This window comes from Delphinus delphis, chromosome 13 (assembly GCF_949987515.2).
Source record: "Delphinus delphis chromosome 13, mDelDel1.2, whole genome shotgun sequence".
NCBI classification, from domain to species: domain Eukaryota; kingdom Metazoa; phylum Chordata; class Mammalia; order Artiodactyla; family Delphinidae; genus Delphinus; species Delphinus delphis.
In genome coordinates this window covers 61,898,422-61,920,834 of record NC_082695.1, presented here as the reverse complement: position 1 = coordinate 61,920,834, position 22,413 = coordinate 61,898,422, and the positions used below count along the sequence as shown (strand labels likewise).

Genomic DNA, 22,413 nt, shown 5'->3' with positions numbered 1-22,413 from the left:
AGGTGAAAAGGATTGAGGGCTGACAGTGAGCTGTGGGTTTACTGATTTGAATGTCATTGGGCAGCAGAATGGCAGCAAGTTATGAGCATGAGTTTGAGGTCTGACAAACTCAAATCCCCAACTCACTGCCATTCTGACCTTGGTTTTCTCACCTGAATTGGAAATAATAATACCTTGCCTTCAAAGTGTTGTGAGGATTAGATCAGAAAATGAACATAAAAGTTTTTGGAAAAGTTCCTGGCAAGTACTTAGTGTGTAGTTAATGTTGTTATTAATGTAGTAAAAACTACTACTGGGATTTGGGAGAACATGGGTTCTGGTCTAAGTATTACCAAAGATTTTTATTTCCCCAACACAGGGTCTGTCCTCATATGACTCACTGCTCTGTCCTCTCCCAGTGCAGTGCTGTGCTCCCAGGGAATATCCAGTTAACACTGCATGCATGGATTCATTTGAATGATCTTTTTTTATTGTCAGGATGCAGTTCCAAAATGCCGAGCCTTCACTCACCAGATGGTACAATTCCTCAGCTCCCTGGAACAAAATGGAAAAATCACGTTAGCAGTCCTTGAACAGGAAATGTGTAAGCTCTTGGATGATATCATTGTTTTTAAACCACCTGGTAAGTGACTATGGTGGAGTCATGTATTCACTCAGTAAATGAATTCCTGCTGTGTATAAGGCATCTTGAGATCAGGAAGATGGTCGGGACACTGTCATTCCTGTTTGCAGAGAAGCAGTGGTCAGAGAGATGACTGGACCATAGAGACACTTGTCATCTCAGCACTGGCCAGGGTGGGGTGGCATGAATGGTAAGAACTTGAGGAGGCATAGACACTGTCAGTTGCTGGTGAGAGGTTAACTGGACTGAGGGCTAAGTTAGGTGACTAGATATAGTGATTAGGATATAACCAGAGACCATCCATCAAGCAGCATTCCTGGATGTTTTGGCTCCTAACTGGGAGGGCACTTCAGAATCACCTGTAGGCTTGTAAAGAAACTTCATATGAGAACCTGTGCTCCTAGCAGTTTGGTGGACTGGACATCCTGATTGCCTCTCCTGCTGAAAACAACTAAGGATGCTGGATAAAATGTTTTTGAGAAACCAAAAATTAAACGTATTGACAAGGTGGCAGAAAATCTCAGAAGTCAGAAACTAAGTAAAAGGAGGAACCCATAAAAGTAGATGGAGTACTGAGGCTGGCTTTTACCTTGAAGGCTTTTGCTGACACTCCTTAGATTAGGGGAGATGATAAAGCCCAGGGCCTGCCTAAGATGGTAGCCTGAAAGGACCTCCTGTGCATTACCACACAGGATGGCATACTCAGGGTAAGGATGAGTTAGAAATGAACCTGCCCTGAGAAAGGAAGACAACAATCCTTAGATTCATTAAACCCAGCAAATCCCAAGCAGGGTAGATAGAAAGAAATTCACCCCTGTACACACTGTAGTGAAAGTGCAGATGCACCGGGGTCAAAGGAACAACATTCAACATTTACAAGGACAGCCGGCTTCTCATTGGCAACAGAGGAAGCTGTAAGATAGTGGAATAACACCTTCAATGTGCTGTGAGGAGATGACTTGTAACCTGCGATTGCAAACTAAGAAGAACCATCTTTCAAAGATGAGGGTGAAATAAAGATGTTTTTCTTGAAACCTGAGCGTGTTTGTCCCAGTGGACATCACTAAAGGAAGTACTAAATAAAGCATGTTCTTTAGGTAGAAGAAGAGTGATCACAAGTGAAAGGCTTGAATTGCAAGAAGGAAAAGTAAGCAGAGAAAGTAGTGAAATGTGGGTAAATATAAACAAAAACTGCCTGTATAAAACTACGGTAATCATCATTTAGGGGTTTAAAAAGCAAAAGCTAACATTAAATTATATGACCACAAATATATGTAAGTTAAGAAGGAGGTTGAGTTAAAAGCATTCTAAGGTTTTAATATTGTTTGAGGGGGGTCAAGAGATTGATTAAATTTATGTCTTCATAGAATATGAATGGTAAAAATTCTAAGCAATTCACCAAAAGAATAGAAATAAAATATGTAAGTTCTAAGTTAGTAGAAGGAGATAAGGATTGGCCAGGACTTCCCTGGTGGCACAGTGGTTAAGAATCCATCTGCCAGTGCAGGGGACACGGGTTTGATCCTTGGTCCAGGAAGATCCCACATGCCACGGAGCAGCTAAGCCCATGTGCCACAACTAGTGAGCCTCTGCTCTAGAGCCTGCGAGCCACAACTACTGAGCCCACGTGCCACAACTACTGAAGCCTGCGCGCCTAGAGCCCATGCTCTGCAGCAAAAGAGGCCACCACAATGAGAAGCCCATGCACCGCAATGAAGAGTAGCCCCCGCTCTCCACAACTAGAGAAAGCCCGCACACAGCAATGAGAACCCATTGCAGCCAAAAAATAAATTAATTAATTAAATTAAAAAAAAAAAGGATTGGCCAAATTTTGTTCAATCCAAAGAAGGCAAGAAACATGGAGAAGGTAAGAAAAATAGCCAAAATAAAAAGATAAAATTTAAATATATCGGTAAATGTAAATGGACTGATGCTCAGGTTAAAAGATGAAGATTGTCAGACTGGATTAATAATCAACAACATCCAGTTTTTTATGTATTTATTTTTTAAAATTTTATTTTAGTTGTGGCACACGGGCTTAGTTGCTCCGTGGCCTGTGGGATCCTCCTGGTCCAGGGCTCGAACCTGTGTCCCCTGCACTGGCAGGTGGTGTCCCAACCACTGCACCACAAGGGAAGCCCCAACATCCAGTTTTAAGCTGTTTATAAGAAGTATATCTAAAGCATAGGATATAGAAAGCTTTCTACAAGGCAGTCACATTAGATATTAAAATAGAAAGCTGGTACAGCTATATCAGTATGAGACAGATAGGACTGTAAGGCAGAAAGCATTAGCAAGCCAGACAATCTCTTGTGTGTGTTCCTGCCCTGAAGTTGCATGAAAAACACATATATACATAAAAAACACATATTACTTACATAAATAAGAAAAAAGCATTATTAAAAATGAAGAGAGTCGTTGGAAATTGATACAAGGTTCAATTCACCAGGAAGAAAATGCATAAGGTGAAAATTGACAGAACTAGGAAGAGAAATGTCAAATTTGCTCACAGTGAGGGATTTTGACCCATGTCTCACAGTAACTGATGGATCAGGTAGACAGAAAATCAGTAAGACTATAGGATGTCTGAATAGCACAGCTGGATGTAATGAGTATGTAGAGAATAATATACCCTGTTAAGTCCAGAATGCACACCATATCAGTCTCACATTGAACAGTTAAGAAACTTGACCCATTACTAGGGTTAAAGCACATCTCAATCAATCCCAGAGGACTGGTATCAGATAGACCACACATTCTAACCGCAGTGCAATGAACTTAAAAATCAGTAACAAAATATAACCAGGAGGGAAAAAACTATACATTGGAAATTAAGAAGCAAATTTTTTTTTTTTTTTTTTTTTTTTTTTTGCGGTACGCGGGCCTCTCACTGTTGTGGCCCCTCCCGTTGCGGAGCACAGGCTCCGGACGCGCAGGCTCAGCGGCCATGGCTCACGGGCCCAGCCGCTCCGCGGCATGTGGGATCTTCCCGGGCCAGGGCACGAACCTGTGTGCCCTGCATCGGCAGGCGGACTCTCAACCACTGCGCCACCAGGGAAGCCCAGAAGCAAATTTTTAAATAACTGATGACCAAAGGAACAATAACAACAGAAATTTAAAATATTTAGAACTGTATTAAAAAAATAGAGCATCAAAACTTGTGGGATTCAGCTAAAGTGAAACTTAATTTCATGGCCTTAAATGTTTATATTAAAATTTCTAAAAGCTGAAAATTAATTAGATAAACACTGAGCTTAAGAAATTATAAAAAGAACCACAAAATATAACCAAAATCTGCTTAGAAAGAAAGAGATAATAAAGAGAAGATAAATAGGAGGAGACTAAGGGTGAACAATGAAACTGGTAAATGTATAGGAAAATCTAAATGAAATCTGACTCTATAAAACAGTAATAGTAATGTGTTGTTGGGTTATGGTAACAGTAGGGAAGGTAATAGGAAATTAGCATTGTCTGGGAACCAGTTAACATCAGACTTTGAAAAATCAAGAATGCATGTTGTAATTTGTAAGATAACCACTATGAAAATGTTAAAAGAATATTGAAGAGAGAAAAAGGAATGTAGAATTGGAGGGAGAAATTGGAAGCATATAGTAAGATAGTAGATTTAGACCCACTCACATCAGTAATTACATTAACTATGAATGACTAAGATCGTCACACTGGATAAAATAAGGAAGAAAAAGACAATCCAGTGAAAAAAATGAACAAGACCCTTAAATTGACATTCTACAAAAGAGAATATTCAAATAACCAATAAACATATGAAAACATGCTAAACCTTGTTAATATTTAGGGAAATGCAAATTAAGAACTTGATGGCATACTCTATCACATCCACCAGAATAGCTAAAATTAAAAAGTTTTCAGTACCAGATGTTGGTGAGGATGTGGATCAGTGTTAACTCTCATATCCTGCTGATCACAGAGTAAATTGGTACAACCATTTTTAAATGTTTGACATCATCTACTCGTTTGCATATCACTCAGCTTGGGATATGCAAACTAGTTAAAAAAAAGAAAGAAGAATTAGCAGGCAATACTGGAGAAATTGATTTAGAGTTGGTCATATGTACTGGGCCATGAAGATTGAATAATAGCCAGGCAAAGGAGTGAAGGGCGTTCTAGAAAGATCTTAATCAGAAGAGTGATGGGATCAGTTCTGGTTTTTAAGAACAACATTTGTTGGCTGTGTTGATGATGAATGGGAAGGGGAGAGGCTGCGCTCTATTAGGAGGCTTATTGCAATCATTTTTTGTTCCCATGAATCATAACTAAAAGATAGATTAAAATCACTATTCACAGATGCAAACTGTTATATATAGAATGGATAAACAACAAGGTCCTACTCTGTAGTACAGGGAACTAAATTCAATATCCCGTGGCAAACCATAATGGAAAAGAATATGAAAAAAAGTATATATATATATGTATATATGTATAACTGAGTTACTTTGCTGTATAGCAGTAATTAACACAGCATTGTAAATCAACTGTACTTCAATAACAAAATAAAATTTTTTTAAAAATCAGAAAAAAAATTTATTCACCTGGAATTCAGAGATAAGGCCTTTATTACCAAGAATATTTATACATAAAAAAGTAGATTCACACACATATAGTGCTTTAAAAATTCCTTGCTTGATAATCAGTATATCTTATGATAACATTAAGTTAGGGTTTATTGTACACTGTGCAAGTGGGTGAATTTGGTTTGATGGGTGTGATAAGACCTCCCCACTCGCGTTGACATAAATACCAAAGCCTTGAGGTGAGAAAGCCACAATTCTGTTCCCTTAAAACAATGAACCCAACTCAAGGAGAATTAGAAATAGTTGGCAAAAATTATGCCTGATGAAGGGAATTCCCTGGCTGTCCAGTGGCTAAGGCCCTGCAGTTTGACTGCCGAGGGCCGCGGGTTCAATCCCTGGTCGGGAAACTAAAATCCCGCAAGCTGCACGGCACAGCCAGAAAAGAAAAAACAAATAAAAATAAAGTGTACAATTCAAAAATTATGCCTGATGAATAGTTACCTCAACACACCCTCAGTGAAAAATATTTTCTGTTCTTGGATGTGAAGAAGGAATCTACCTCAGTCACTTATTTGCAGTTCTCTTTTAAAATGAATTTGCTCTTTTTCTTGTGTTGTATTCTTTTTTTCACCTTTTAATATTTTGGAAAGACCCAGTCTGTCCATTTTTCTTATTTAAAAAACAAAGAAATAAAAGAGCTGCTGTTAGGAGTCTGTAAAAAGGTTTTTCCTTTCCTTACTTTTATATTTAGTTTTAAATAATAACCTTCATTGTGTGTAAATCATTCTAGAATTATTTACAACTTTGGCATTGGTAGGGGTGGAGGTACTGTTTCTAATTAGTTTACCAAATGACTCCTGAGATCTATGTATTTTGTCTATTTATTAAAGTATCACTTGGTCACACGCTGTAACCAGGAATCTCGCAGTAGTTCCTGCTTTGCTCTTACAAAGTATGTATGTGCCACATCCTATCCTTAAAAGCTAAACACAGAAGGATTTTCCTTCTGGCCCCTGGAGAGCAGCTAGTTTGAAGCACCATTGTTCCCTTTATCACATTCACATCGTCATACCAGCAGCCTTTTGCAAACGTGTTGGCTTTGTTCCCCTTCAGATCTGGACAGCCAGACCCGCCACATGGCCCTCAGCAGCCTCTTTATGGAAGTCCTAATGATGATGAACAATGCAACTATCCCAACAGCAGAGTTCCTCCGAGGCAGTATCCAGACCTGGATTGGGCAGAAAGTGCATGGGCTGGTGGTTCTGCCCCTGTTAACAGCCGCCTGCCAGAGCCTGGCTTCCGTCCGCCACATGGCCGAGACGACGGAAGCCTGCATCACTGCTTACTTCAAAGAGGGTAAGAGGACCGTCATGTCAGGCTCTCAGTAGACCCATCTTTTCCAAAGAAGATTAAAGCTTTGTCTGAAGGAGATACCTTTCCAGACCCTTCCTGTTGAGGGATTGTACTGTTCTAATATCTCTGTAAATGTTGTTGATGTTTCAGAATATAGTTTGTTTTCTTCATAAAGATGTGCAGTTAGCATGAGAAATTTTGGCCCATGTTGGTACCATCATGTTTCAAGGGAGGGAACCTCTAATTCATTTTATGTGGGTTTTGGAGTGTCAGACCAATCCTTTTATGGCAGGCAAATTGTTTATGTCATAGGCCTAGTCATAGTCCTAAAAACAAATGCTATATACCAGAATCTTTATAATAATGATCCACTGTATTAATTTTCTCTATTTTGTCACTTGTTAAAGTTTTTCATATGTCCTCTTATTGCATTTTGTCATGTGTTTTAAACTATTATGGAGTTCTCTTCCCACCTCCCCTCCCGCCCCCCACTCCCGCTTTGTCTTCTTATTTCCTACCTCTAAATTCTCAGATTCTGGAAGCAGCCTGATCTGGGTAAAAAGAATTGCTCAGAGCAGTACTTCTCGACTCTGTTACCCAGATATACATCATCGTGCACACAATAGGGGAGAACGAAGGGTACTGGAGTGAGAATGCTAGGAAGTGCCTGCAACCTGCCCATGCCCTTTCTTGACAACACGTGAATAATCCATGTTCCCATGTCCCCCTGTGGAACGTGCTATGTGTGTCACCATGTCACCCTGCTCCCATTCCCCCCAAAGAATTGAGAACCATTAGGATAACACTCTTGCTCCAAAGTTATTTACTGTTTGTTGCTAAAATCAAATTTGTTTTTTCAATTTGTGAAACATTTTCAAGAATTTCTGTCAAGATACGAGTCAAACTAAACTTTGATAATTAAAAAATGCTTATGAAGGATAGAGTAATAATAATACCCCTCGGAAAAGCATAAGTATTCATAACATACTTAAAAATGGTATTAGGTAAAGTTAAAACTCTTAGATAACTGGGAGAGGCGGTGTCTACATGAGATTTTAATGATCATAATATGGTGAAAGAGGTGATTTATGAAAATGCAGCCATGATACCTGACTTCATGATACCCTCTGCACTGGCAGCCAGGACAAAGGCATTTAGAGTGAGGGCTTCCAGTCCAAGCCATGAGGCATTGTCAGGCCCTCCAGGGTCAATGTGAGTGGTGTTTTCTCGAACTGAAGCTTTCAAAGTGAAAAGGTTCATTAGAGTAGTTAAATAGTTTGATTCTTGCTCTTACCTTTCTCTACCTCTTGGTGTTCTTTTCTTAGGCTCCCTCAATCAGAATTTAGGCTGGGGCCCCATTCTGGTGTCCCTTCAAGTTCCCGAGCTCACCATTGAAGAGTTTCTGCAGGAGTGCCTGTCCCTCGGCAGCTACTTGACTCTCTATGTCTACTTGCTTCAGTGTCTAAATAGTGAGCAGACGCTAAGGAACGAAATGAAAGTGCTGCTTCTCTTAAGCCAGTGGTTGGAACAGGTGTATCCAAGGTATATTGGCCCTCCGGTTGCCTACAGCCGACCGACCCATGGGATTGGGATAGCTTGAATTTGGGTTTAAGTTAATGTCCACTTAAGTGCACAGACCCGAGTGATACATAAGAAACAAACAAGGCTATGAGGTACAGTGACACCTATTTTAGAAAGATTTTCCTTGCATGGGCCGATTTTCTGAGCAGGCGTTTTATTTCCTAAGACAGGTATTTTGAAGCACCACCTTTAGCTTCCATATCCGTTAAGTAGGGGCAACAACGTTTAGCTCACTTGATTAAGTGAAAGGACGTCGAGCTCAAATATGCTGTCTGGCATGTAGAAGGGGCAATAAATGTCAGCTGTTCCTTTATTGTCCAAATACTTTATTAACAGCATTACCTGTCAGCCTAAGCTTTTAAAGTACTAAATGTCCCTTACACTTAAAACTCATGTGTGGACTTTCAGTTAAATGAGAGTGGAAAGAATCTACTCTGAATTTGGTTTTCCTCCCCCCTCTCCGCCCCCAGCTCTATGCAGGAAGAAGCAAAGCTGTTTTTGTGGTGGCACCAAGTCCTGCAGCTGTCCCTGGTTCAGACCGAGCAGAATGACCCGGTCTTGACGGAGTCTGTCATTCGAATTCTGCTCATGCTTCAGGCCCGTCAGAGCCTGCTGGCTGAGGAGAGGCTCAGTTCAGGGATTCTCAGGGCAATTGGGCTGGGCCGGAAGTCGCCCTTGTCTAACAGGTGAGGAAGCACCTGCTCTTGCTTTTCTAAACGGGCCACAGACACCTGCACATACCTGGGGGGTGTGATACTTGGTAGATTTTCTATTTAGGAGCTGAGCTAGGGTCCTCCCAGTGATTAAGAAGAAAACAATCAGAGCCTGATTACATCTTTACATTTTAAAAAGGGTGTTTATTTTTTCCGTTTTAAAACAACTTTTATGTTCAAAGAATTTTTTTAGCAGTGTCTCATTGTATTTTGACTTGGTAACCTGACCACACTACACATTGCTTTTTGTCTTTGAGCCAGTGACGGTGTGCAAGGTTAGGTTAAAATACCCCGGTCAGCTGCTTCACTGCCAGCACTTTGTCAGGGAAACCCAGGTCCCATGAGGGACTCGGTCTAGCAGTAGAAGTTAACTGATTAGAGGGATAAGTAATGAGAAATACATTCAGGTTTTTGTCGCTAAAAATTCCAAGGTGTGAGAGAATTTGCTACTAGCCCCAGTTTATCTCCTAAGACTATTTGCATCACGGTTTTCTTTTAAAGGCCTTATCTGGTTTGAAAGGAATTCTTACTGTTCTGATGTCAGCATTCTTATGGAATAGCCTGCTGCAGCTTTGGGAGCCACCCAATCCAAACCAGTTAACATCATACTCCTTTGTTTGTGGTAGAATTTAGCAGGACTGTGTGATTTGATTCACTTAAATTGTAAAATACACGTCACATAAAATTATCATGCTAATTAACCCTTTTAAAATATACAATTCAGGGACTTTCCTGGCAGTCCAGTGGTTAAGACTCCGTGCTTGCACTGCAGGGGGCGTGGGTTCGTTCCCTAGTCGGGGAACTAAGATCCCGCATGCCGCGCGGTGTGGCCAGAAAAAAAAATGATAAAATGTACAGTTCAGTGGCATTTAGTACATTCACAATGTTGGTGCAGCCATCACCACTATTTTGTTCTGGAACATTTTCTTCATCCCAAAAGGAAATAGCTACTAAGCTACTAGGCAGTCACTCCCTATTTCCCTCTTCCCCAAGTCTCTGGCAACCACTGATGGATTCCTGACTTTATGTATATCCTGTTCTGGGCATCTCATATAAATGGAGTCATGTAATACGTGGCCTCTTGTGTCTGGCTTCTTTCACTTCCCATAAAGTTTCAAGGCTCATCCATATTTTAGCATGCACTGGTACTTATTTCCTTCTTATGATTGAATAATATTCCGTTGTATGGACACACCACATTTTGTTTTTCCATTCATCAGTTGATAGACATTTGGGTTGTATCCACTCTTTGGCTATTGTGAATAGTGCTGCTGTGAAAGTTATTTACGAGTTTTTGTTAGAACACCTGTTTTCGGTTCTTTTGGAATTGTTGGGTCACATGGTTACTCTATATTTAACTTCTTGAGGAGCTGCCAAACTGTTCTCCATAGCACCTGCACCATTTTTAACATTCCCACCAGCCGTGACTGAGAGTTCCAGTTATTCTGTATCTTTGCCAACACTTTCATTCCTGAGACTGAATTATGTTTTCATTGTTTGGGTGGTGATAATGGAAGGGCAGATAAAGACTCCTTGATCATATTTACAGTTTTCCTGAAGAGGCTAACAACCACAGTAGGTCTGGAGATGTGTTCATCTTATTTTTTAATAGAAAATATGGTATTTATTTTAAAATGCTTACTTTAATAGTCATTTACTTCTTCTAATCCCTCCCTAACACTTAAGGTTCCGAGTGGCTGCCCGAGGCATGGCTGCCTTTCTTTCAGTTCAGGTTCCCGCCAAGGATCAGATCCGTTTGAAGCCGAGCTCTGAATTACATCTGACCCTGAAAGCTCAGCAGGTCAGTGAAAAGCTTTGTGGTTAAGGGCTAGAAGTTTTCCACAGGAGGAGGGAGGTGGTACCTGTAGTCTTTACACGTGATGACCTGGTGATGATGATCGGCAGCAGCACAGCATACTGTCTGGCGGGCTCTACTAACTGGAAAATGGTTAACGTGTGTATCTGCCTCGGATTGTCAACCAGTTTTTGTAGGAACTTGCCCAGAGCCCTATTACTACCCTTGTAGAAGTAGCAAGGCCATGGGCAAGCCAGTCTAGGATCGAATTTGGCTCTGATGACATGACTGTGTGCTGACCCGTCACAAGCTGGGGCTGGGGACAGGCACAGAAGATGAGACTACAGTTGAGACCGATAGAGGTTAGCTGGGCTTTAACTTGGAGCCCAGGCGGTGGTTCTGTTTTGTGAGTCTGGGGGTGGACCAGTGTTGGCTGACATGGACAAAATGGTAGCTGTGAAAAATAGTTTGTTCTAAAAATATGGAAGGCTACATGGCAGTGGTCCCCCATCCCCATAACTATTTTCACCCATAAACAGGCTGGCCAGGTACAAAGGTTTATAATATAAAACGATGGCTGGCATTCTTGAGTGCTTACTGATGTTAACGAGTTAAAATTTTAACTCTTCTAATTCTCATAACAACCCTATACAATACGAACTTTTATTATCCTGGTTTTGTGGATGAGGAAATGGAGACAGAAGGAGACTAAGTAATTTGTCCCAAATCACACAGCCCCTGAGGGCTGGGGCTGGGATTCACTGGGCCTGTCCGGGTCCAGTGTCACGCTGTTGTTGCTCTGCAGTACTGTCTCTGTACACGGTAAATGCTTAGACCCCTCAGCTCTTGTCTTTTGCGGCATTGTCATGTCTGAGCCAGCCATGTACAGTGTGATATCTCGGTATTAAGAGCAAAGATGTAGCGAAAAAATCAGCAGGTTCTTCACAGGCATCTTGGTTTTTACAGTACCCGATACTTGTCACCGGCTGATTAGACAGCCACCATTTGCATCCCTAATGTTGTATAAGAGCTGTCACAAGTGGGCAGATGAGTGTCCCAGGGGGCGGTTGTGAAGTCAGTGCCATGCATTTCAGTCTGCATTTGAGAAGTCTGCTCTCCTGTGCCCGCCAGCACCTGGAGCATAGCTTTGCTTTAGCTGCGGCCAGCAGGTTGCCCAGTCCTTGCCAGCCTTTGCCGGCCTTCATTTAGACTTAAGTGATGACATACTTGTCATCAGGGTTTTCAGACTGGAAAGAAGTCAACTTTGTATAAAATGATTATTCTTAGGCAAACTGTCAAAGTAGACTGTTCTTTTTAAAAAAGAAAGGGGAGAGAGAGGAAGAGAGAGACATATGGACGCTATGGTTAGTGGGAGTGCCTGTTCCCACTGATTCTTGTTCTTAGATTAACTCCGTTCATACAGCAGTTAGCTTGGTACCAAAATCCCTTCCATTGTTGATTTTCAACCCCAAAACTTCTGTCTTAAACCACTTGGTAATTTATTTCTAAGCTGCCTGTTCATTTACCATCCTCAAAAAATCTTCTCCCTCCTTATATACTGAGCCAAGCAAATTCCATCTTTTAATCTATATCCTCTAGTGCAGTGGTCCCCGTAAATGAGAGACACTTCACAGTTCACACTCAGAATGCTAGGGGTGGGTGAGCTCGTATAGCTGGAAAACAAAACTCCCTACCCGCCAAGAACCGTTGTTCTGATTTTTTGTTTGTTTTCTCTAAATACAGTCTTTTTCTCTTCTCTTCTCTCAGTATGAAGGGAGGAAAAATTAAAGTTATGGAAGTAAAGAATGTTTTTCTTTCTTTATTCCCGAAGAGAAGCATGGGAATATGTCAATTCTGTTGGGCGGAAGCCAGAGGAACTTGATCTGTCCGTTGTGTTTGTTGGCTGATAGAACAACCTTATCATTCACCCTCGGCAGCACTTAGCCACTGGTTCCTTCTGAATTTCTAGTTACACGGTTTAGTACGACATTACTTTGTAATCTGAGAACAAACCCAACTGCAAATTAAAGCTGATGCCCGTGGTTTCCGGTTGAGTCTCCAGGAAGAGAGGCAGTAGATGATCTGGCGGGGAGGGCTGCAGTGCTGGCACTGGGGCGAGGAGGACAAAGCAGGAAGACAGCCTGGCTGCAGCAGTGGCTCTCTGCGGGGAGGGGTTGGGAAACAGCACAGGCCAGGAAGAGGGAAGGCTGGATGTGGAAGGCGGCAGACGCCAGAGAGGCTTGGGTTGCCGGCCTCCTTCTAATTGTGGTTGATCAGTGCCTGCCTTTGAGACCTCTAGTTCCAGTTCTGTAGCTTCCCTGGAGGCTCACAGTTGCACCTGATGACGTCGGCAGGTGTGCTACACCTGCGGGAATCATGTTATATGCATCCACGTGGTTAACCCTCTTGCCTTCCATGTCTTTTAGGCTCTGAATGCTCTTGAATCCTTGACGTCAAGTAAGCAGTACATTGAATACCAAGATCAGATATTGCAAGCCACACAATTTATAAAGCGTCCTGGCCATTGCCTCCAAGATGGGAAAAGCTTCCTGGCTCTTCTTGTGAACTGTCTCTATCCAGAATTGCATTATTTGGACAACATACGATAGTAACACTGAGGCTCTTGATAAACCTGTTGCTGTTTATGTTTACATTTAACTTTGCTGTTGCACAAATAACTTTGCTCAATTTCACTGCAGTTTGGCCAATGAATTAGTTGACTGAGATGCAAGTTGGTGGGCACTAGATAATTGTTGTGCATGTGCACATGTGTATGTGTGTGTTTCCTTAGCTCTTAAAATGTTCCAGGGACTTTGTAATTTTTATGTTCATCCAACAAGAGAACTTACGGAGCTCTCCTTGGGTAGAGAGCCACTCTCAGTTGCCGAATATCCAGTCATCTCATGAGACCCCAGGTGGGGTGCTTTCGTATGTCTCCACTTCTGTCTTTTCCTGTTTCATTTAAATGTCAAGACTCCTGTGCCAGATATAACTACTTTGGGAATCGGGTTGAACCCTCACTTTTGAATCCCAATTGTGTTCCTTCAAAGTAAAAAAGCTTTGAAAATTTCTGCATTTCTCAAATGTGGGGAAATATACCAGCTTAAATTATTATATTTTTCTCTCAGAAGGGAGATAAGAATGCTGAATCAAAGTGAGTCGTTGTGTAAAATGTGACCACTTGATCCTGATTATAGTGGACAGTAGAGATGGTGACAAGTCCATTTCCATACAGCCATGTGTCCTCATAGAGAAGGAGCCATTTGTCTACATTGGGGGCGCATGCTGGTGGTCTGTGGGGAGCATGTCGTGCACAGATGTGTTTTGTTTGATCTCCGTGGCTGAGAGTGTAGACAGGGCTTCCTCTCTCCAGTGCACTGTAGACGTACGTTCCCTTTGGTCATACCCCAGCCCGCTCCTTCATTCACGTCTTATTTGGCCCCTGTAGACATGTAAATTTGCAGCTCTTTCCAGACAGCAAGTTTGATATCTGAAGGTCCTGCTGTTGAGAGACAGAGACAGAGAACTTGACTGTCTGTTTCCTGCTTGCTTTATCACTCCAGATTTAAACTCAAATGAAGCTAGCAAACCTGCTGAAACACTGGTCGGTGGAAACTGGGTCAGGTCAGGAGACTTGACTGAAATTTGGCTTTTTTTTAATCGTCACGTGCCTTCTGTTGTTAACAGTTTGTTCTTTACCAAAGCCTGTCTGCAGTGTTGCCGTGTTTTGCTGCCATCTGCTTGCTCTTGTCATGTCCCCCCTACCCCCTGGAATTCGCACCTTGACTTCTGTCATCATATTCATAATTCTGTTGGCTCAAAATTGATTTGTTTGTCCAGCTGGCCTAAGGTGTTTTTTGCTTGCAGGCTATCTATAGCCCGAGGCTATTTACATAAAAATGTCTTAGTCACTGAGAGCTTTTAGCAGGGGGATTTGGGGTATAGATTAACTGAGTGATAATCTCTTTCCAAATATCCTTTTGCGGTGCTTCTCCCAACATTTGGAAGTGTGTAGGAGCTGTTCTTTATTTTGAATCTTTTTAGTTGGACAGAACAGTTCTGTCCCACGGAAATGCTCTGGTAAAGATCATCCCTGTTAGCCTTCAAGTTCTGTAGGCCACTAAGTGTCCATCTCTGAGGGATGCATCTCAGAGCTTTCCTTGTTAACACGTTTTAGAAGCTGTGGACAGTTCCATGGCTGATTTGGCAACAAAGATTTTATGACAGGAAATATTCTGTGTGCTGTTTTCTTTGAGGAGGATGTAATTATTGGTATCCTAGAATGAAATTTTTGAGTGACAGTACATACATTTAAAGAAAATTCTGTTTAATCTTAATTTTTGAAGGTTTATAATATTTATAATGTATTTGCTCTGTAAAAATTATAAAAAATAAATCAATCTTTGGTTGTAGCTGGTAAGAATCCGATTTTTAGGGATATCACACTATCTTGTAAAGTATTTCAGTTGTTAAAGTTGATGCAGATTTTTTTATGCCTGATGTCATCTTTTTTTTTGACACTGTAACTTGATCATCAGAGATGGTTGGTAAAAGTACTTCCTCTCACACTTAACAGTGGAAGGTTTACTCACCACATAGGTTCCTATGAGAGGCTCTGGGCTAAGAAATTGCTTTAACGACACTAAGATAGTTCAGAAGGTGGCAATGTTGCTGTAGCCTCCTGGGAAAGAATAGACCGGTCTGCCCACTGGCTTTCAGGAATAATGAACTTTTGTTGGCAAAATAGTCACCTCCAGAGAGCGCAGGGCATGTTTCAGAGACAGTTAGCAGTGCTGCATGTTGATACCTGGGTCAGTAAGACCAAGGCACCTATGTGCTGGAGCTTCGTTGAAGGTGCACTAGTGCAGACTTTCCCCATACGTGGCCAGCAGTGGCTTCCGGTTCAGATGGGGATGCAGAGCAGCTTCCTGGGCTTGATGAAAAGCACCTCTTCTCTTCTCCACTCTTCTTTCTGCAGTTCACACAGGATGGGCCAGAGAGGCACACTCGACCCCCTGATCTCCTGGCTCCCCTTCCTAACTCTGCAGAAAGCTGCAGGCACAGATGCCAGGGAGGGAGGTTCTGCTGATGCGTCTGCCCAGCCTAATGGGGCCAGGGCCCACCCTCCATGTTCCTGAAGCTCCTGGCACAAGTCGCTGGTGGTTTCACGATCAGCCTGTTGACACAGTCACGTCTGCCTCCTCGAGGTTGCCTGAGTCTCTCAGTTCTTCGAGGTGGGGGAAGCTGGGTCCAGAAAATGAAAACCCCTGAGCAGCCCACCCTCTCTTTAACCAAGTGCCAACCCCCTTCCTCCCAGTCAGTGTATCCACGTTGTGCAAGTGAGAGTGTCCATGCCCTTTCTTCCTTTCGAGTGAAGGTGAGACACAGTTTTCTACTGGATTTTTTAAACTTAATTAATTAATTAATTTTTGGCTGCGTTGGGTCTTCGTTGGCACGCACGATCTTTCTCTGGTTGTGGCGAATGGGGGCTACTCTTCGTCACGGTGCGTGGCCTTCTCACTGCGGAGGCTTCTCTTGTTGCGGAGCACGGGCTCAGTAGTTGCGGCACACGGTCTCTAGAGCACAGGATCAGTAGTTGTGGCTCATGGGCTTAGTTGCTCCGCGGCATGTGGGATCTTCCTGGGCCAGGGCTCAAACCTGTGTCCCCTGCATTGGCAGGCGGATTCTTAACCATTGCGCCGCCAGGGAAGTCCCTCTATTGGATTTTTAAACCTGAAATGAATAATTTCTGGAGCATGAAGCAGATGTTATAGAATCATGACTTTTGAAGTCAGTAGAGGCATTAAAGCTCATCTGGTCCCATCTCCCACTCAGCAGGGATCCCAGCCCTGATCCTCCAGCCTCTCCTCTGCCCTTTCCTGTGGCTGCTAGTTCCGCTCCTCATGGACAAGCCCAAGTGGCCATTGGTGAGCTTGGTTGTAGTTCTGCTTTATACTGGGCTAAAACTGGCTTCCTGGTAACGCTGGCCATAGTTCTGCTGGAGCTGTTCTCCTGCCCCCTCCTGACAGACCTTCAGACCTTTGGAAATTTTCATACCTCATCACACCTCTGACCCTGCCCGTCCGCCCAGCCCTCAGCCTTTGTCAAACGAAATGCCTAGTGCCTTTAGTTAGTCCTTTGCCCCCATGATGTCTGCCAGGGCTGCCCTTTGGGAAAACTGCCCAAATTAGCCCACGTTATTAGAAGAGGGCCATGCCCAGAAACAGTAGGGTCAGGACTTGGGTAGAACAAATGAGGCACCCAGGGCACACATATAAGGTGGTACTTGCCTGCTGGCTCCGAGAGAGTGTGCCTCCTTAGGTCGTGTGCCCTCAGCCTGGCCTCTGCTTTGGGGGTTGGCCACACTAGTGTGGGTCACGCAGCAAAGCTTGCTCCCCTGGACGTGTGGGCAGCATCAGCTCTCAGCAGCTGTGCCCTCTGGTTGGCACATTCAGTCAGTGGTGAGTCAAGCTCCAGAGCTCGGTTTATCATCAGTCGCAGGTCTAACAATAAGGCACTTTGCACTTATCCTTCAAAACTGTCTGCTCTGCATTTTGGACCAACTTTACTCCTTATTCTGAGCTAGTAAAATTTTATTTAGAGCTGAAAAATTTTCTGCTTAGTTAACTTTGTCTTATTAAGCAAAGTGGAGAGTACGATGCTGCAAATAAGCATGATGCTTTAAAAAAAAAAGTTCCCTCCTGTCATCTTCCATTTGCATCTGGGTTGTGCTGGGTAAAGTTCTTGGCATCCAGCCAGGCACTAACACTGACCTTGTCCTGGTCTGTGATGATCCTGGTCTGTGGTGACCCTCTCACATTATAGAGGCATCATGTGTCCTATAGAAGCGGTAGTTGAAGTTTCCTTCAGTCTAGATAGGTTGCTGATTTCTGATGACAATAACTTGAAAAAAAAAACTACTGACCCTACTTTGGGGTAATGAAACCACTAAGGAATGTTGTTCATTATGATGTAATATCTCCCAAGCACTGAGGTTTAGGATTTATTTTTCTTTCAATGGCTTAAATCACTCAAGTGGCAGCAAATACATCTTAAATGTGTTCAACTCTTTTTTCCTCCCCACATGCCTAGTGTGGCCTTTAAAAACAAGTTATTTTGGTCATTAAATGTGCAATATTCACTTCTTATTCATTGTTGGCATTTTACTTGTACAAAGGATGAGTTTTTATATAGTGATGAAACACAGGAAGAAATGAGAATTGGTTAAGTAAAATTCTGCAAATAAACTAGATTCAAATTTAATTTACGTGTGGTAGACATCTCATTTTGGGCAAGTTGGTTGGCAGGTCTTTTCATCCAAAAATCACAAAAAGAAAAATGTGAAATTATAAAGCTTGTAATGGGTAGAATCTATATTCTGTGATATTTCACCACAATCGGTGAGGCCCCTAGTTTCAAAGAGAACTTAAAACTTGGGGGCTTAAGAATTGGCATAGACGGGGACCACCTCGTGACCCCAGAGAGTTCAGGAGAGCCCTGAGGTCTGTAATGTGCTTGTGATCCTAGCAGGAGAAGGTACGTGAAGCTGCACTAAGGCTTCCACTGCCTGAGTTCCTGGGTGGGGGCAGGGCGCCTCTGGGAGGGCAGCCAAGCTGCCAGGGAGGTCAGTGCAACCTGAGCTTGGTCACAGTCTGCTCCAGAAATCACTTCATGTTGGAATGCCAGGGAGTTCTTCCTTAGTGTTCATTTCCATTACATTAAGACACATCTTGAATGGGCCAAAGTATGGTGAGAGGGCCCGCACATTTGATTTGGGATTACATCAGTTGGGATTTCCCTGGGACAGCGCCCTGTGTGTCTCCCCAACCCTTGTGCCCTTGTCTGGGTTTGGCTTCCTTCTCCAGACAGAATCACAGGATTTTGGAAAGTGGCTTAGAGGCAAGTTGTCCCACCTCCTACTAGTGTAGGAATCGGGTTACCTGTCTCTAGACAGGTGGGCTTCCTTGCTGGGAAACGCCCAAAGAAATGCAGCTCCAAAGTGGTCCATGTCACCATGGGGCAAATGAGAATCCTTCACCTAAGGATAGGGAGCCAAGATCTTCCTCCAAAACCTGCTTCTCTTCTGAAGACAGCCCTCTTCCCTCTTGGTCTTCCTTTGCTAGCCTAAACCCTTTTAGGAGACAGACCCACATTCCCTGCCTATTGGTCAGAGGGGCCAACCTGATCTCTCTCCTGGACACCATATTTTAATAATGACCTAAATTTGTGGCTTGGGCCAGACTTACCTTGGACTCTCTCAGCCTGCTCTAGTTGACCTGCTCCCTGACACGTCCTCCTTAACCTTTCTTAAGGCCCCTCTCTGTACCTTCCCTCCCTTCACTTCCTCTTCCTCCCCCCTTCCCCTTCCCCACCCCATCTCTCTGCTCTTCCACCTGAGGTCACAGCCAGCAGCCTCTGGTGGAGGTGTGGAGGTGAGTGTCCCCACAGGGCCTCTCCCAGGGAAATCTTTAGCCCTGTGGCCCCTCTGAGTTCACTGGCATGTGGGAGTTGGGGACAGAGAAGGTCTGGCGGCCCAAACTCTGGAAAACCAGGGAGTTCCAATCCCAAATAATTCTGTATCCTTGTATTGGCAGACTGTGTTTTCTCCCTTTAGCTCATAAACTATGACAAAGAGGAAGGGGCACAGGAGAGGAGGAAAGGCATGTGAGAACCTGGGAAGGAAAAGGAGGCATGCGTGTGGAAGGAGCTGGGACCAGAGCTGTTCTGTCACAAGCACGTGTGACCCTGGCCAGGTCACTTTCCTCCCTGAGACTTTTACCTCATTTTAAAATGAGGATAATTGCAGCCTTGCCTGTCTCCTGGGTTTTTAGTGAGAACTGCCTGGGATCATGGAAGGGAAGGAACTTTGACGATCACAGGGGCCCCCAGAACATGAGGGGTATTGTTGTGGAGGGCATGGAACTGGACCTAAGTGCCAGGCTGGAGGTGGGACAAAGCTCAGGACCCCAACTCATGGTCTGTAAGGTCCCTGGCCTGAAGGCCCTGTGGCTGGCTGAGCCCTGCCTTCACCTGGCTCTGTCATCCAGTCTGGTGAGGGGGCATATGTATATATGTAAAAACTCAGCCCCACTCAGTGTCATTTCTGTCCCCAGGCAGGCCTACCTTCATCGTATATTATCTCGTGGACGGTTCTCATGCAGCTACATCTCAATTTAAAATTTAGGACATGAGCTCCTTGAGGGCAGGGAAGGTGTGCTAGGCTCTTGGTGGACCTGGGCAGTAGTCGCCCTTCCTCCCGCTGCTTACCTCCAGGAGCAGCCTGGTGGGCGGCTGGGAACAGAGGGAAGCTGCAGGGTGTCAGAAGCCCCTCTCATGTCCGCAGAGCACTCTCCCCTGCACCACACTGCCAAGTCCTGTCTCCAAAACACCAAATCTCCTAGGTCACTTCTCAGGCCCAGGACACTGTGCTGACCGAGCCTGCCGCCTGTGGCTTGGTCCTTGCTTGCCACCGATGGCACCTGGGTGCTCTGAGAGGGGAGAGTTGGGAAGGACTCCCTGGCTCTGAGGTGAGCCCAGGGGGTCTGATGATGGTCAAGTGCGGTCCCCTCACCACCTTCCCCTTCTCCCCCTAGCAGTTGCTTTATCCGGAGGCTGAGCAGGAGGCTGCCTGGGCACTGTGAGCAAATTGGTAGAGGAACTGTGCCTGTCCCTCCTGAACTGTGCCTCCCCACGGTCCATCTCTGTGTCCGAAACCCTGCAGCAGAGAGGAATGCTGCTGCTTCAGCCCGCAGGAAGCCCTATCCCAGAGTGCAAACTCCGCAGGAAGGACCACCGGGTTGGCAGCCAGCACCCTTACAAGTCAGGCTGACTCAGAGGGAGTCTCCAACCTATCTTGCTTAAAAATCACCTGGAGTCGACTGGACCCTGGTTGGAAACAACAAGCTAAAAAAGGACAGTTGGGGAAATATGAATGTGGGCTGTACGATGATATTATTGAATAATTGTTAATTTTCTCAAATGTGATAACGGCCTTGAGGTTATGCAGGAGAATGCTCTTGTCAGGAGACACAGGGTAAAGTACTGTGATGTCTGCAGTTTACTCTCAGTGGTTCGGCCAAACACACACACACATAAACATATACACACACTTGTGCATTAAGCTAATAGGGCAAAATGTTAGTAAGTGTTGAATGTAGGTGGTGGGTACCTGGGTGATCGTCTTGCTTTTTCAGCTGTGTGTGTGTATTTGAAAAATGATCATAATACAAAGTTAGGGACAAAATCCCCTGGATAATTTGTCTAAAGACCCTGCCTTCAGAGCCTGTGGTTCAGGTGGTCCAGGTGGTGCTGAGGATGGGGAGTTGAGCAAGCGTCCCAGGTGTTCCTGATACAGGTGATCCTTGGAACTCACCTGGGAAATGCTGCTCTGAGAGTCCAGGGTCGGAAGGTGGAAACCCCAGCCCCAAGGTGTTGTGGGTCTGGGGCAGAGCAGTGGTCAGACAGTGAAAGCAGCCGTGCAGGCAGTGCAGGGCGCCCTGACTCCCTCCAGCTGCTCATCCCTGCTGGGGCCGAGCCCTCCACACCCAGGAGCCTCCATGCTGTGGCCTCGGCTCCAGCCACACCTGTCTCTACCCTGGTGCTCCAGCAACTTTCAACTGCTTAGACAGCACCCTGTGTCCCACCTCCTGGCCTTTGCTCAGAACGACCCTTCTGCTTAGAATGACTTTTTTTTCTTACCGCCCAACCTCCATTCTCCCCCATTTGTGTGGCCAGTGTGTACCATCTCCATGTCCCCTTCTCCAGGAAGCCTTCCGAAGACTGGGTCACTCACCCCTTTGTATGTGCTCCACAGCACTCCCAGCAGACTGATGCCCTCACGTGATTTCCCACTTACTAGTCTGTGTTGCTCACGAGCGTGAGAACCCCTGGAGAGTCCTCCTGTGGAGTTGTCAGGGCTGTTCCCAAATGCTCCGGCTTCCCTTCTTCCAGGTGCAGTGAAGGGTCACGCTGCCCAGCCCCTCCAGGAGAGTGGGGCATGTGGCTAGTTCTGGCCAGTGAACTATGATCCCAAGTGGAAGACCCTCTAGAGCTTTCTTTGTATCTCCAGCCCAGCAATCCACATTAGAGAGGGTGGATCCCCGGGAGCCTGGGTCCCTGAGTAAGTACAGTGTGCACAGCTCTTTGCCGATCTGTGCCGGGCATGCAGCTATGGAGAGAAGAAACCCTAATTGTTCTCGGCCAGTGTGATTTGGCTTTGTTACTGCAGCACGACCTAGGCCAGCCTTATTCATTTCTATATCCCCAAACACCTGGCCAGCTGCTAGCACAAAATGATGCATAAGAAGTAATTCCTATCACTTTTTCTTGGCTGTGGAACTGGCCTCAAAGACCAAGCGGATGGTATAAGACACATCACCCGTGCCTTTCCCTGACGATACAGGACTCTTGATGGAGGTCCCCAAAGTATCCCTGCACAAAGAGGTACAAATGCCAACTCCATTGACCTCTTAACAACTCAGACAGCCTCCTGGATGGATCCCAAGTTAACCATGAGCCGCCATCACCCCCTTGCTCTGGCGAAGGCTCCAGTGAGGAGCCTTGTAACCCACCACCCTGCTTATTAACTTGTGAAGATCCTTCAGCCTTCATGCCTTTCCCCGGAAAGCATCAGAGAGGACCCCATTCTCACTGTAGGTGACTCCAATTTACCACTGCAGCGTCTGGAAAAGTTGTGGAGGGAAGAAAGTCTGTTCCCATTGAAGGCCCATATCTCTGTGGCCCTTTTGCCAGCTCGCCTGGGTCCCAAGCATGCCTCCTCCCCCTCTCCCTGCCCCCAAA

At 44.6% G+C, this 22,413-nt stretch overlaps 1 protein-coding gene across 2 annotated transcripts in view; it reads left to right on the top strand.

Moving 5' to 3' along the window:
* The window catches only part of EPG5 (ectopic P-granules 5 autophagy tethering factor), a 129,745-nt gene extending 111,816 nt beyond the window's left edge, over positions 1-17,929 (top strand). For both annotated transcript variants that reach the window (XM_060028984.1, XM_060028985.1), the window contains exons 39-44: positions 478-622; positions 6,286-6,528; positions 7,851-8,067; positions 8,577-8,792; positions 10,506-10,620; positions 13,041-17,929. In XM_060028984.1, the coding sequence (XP_059884967.1) occupies positions 478-622; positions 6,286-6,528; positions 7,851-8,067; positions 8,577-8,792; positions 10,506-10,620; positions 13,041-13,223 (1,119 nt within the window). In that variant the 3' untranslated portion in view covers positions 13,224-17,929. The remainder of the gene's footprint in view (positions 1-477; positions 623-6,285; positions 6,529-7,850; positions 8,068-8,576; positions 8,793-10,505; positions 10,621-13,040) is intronic.
* Positions 17,930-22,413: the final 4,484 nt, after the last annotated feature.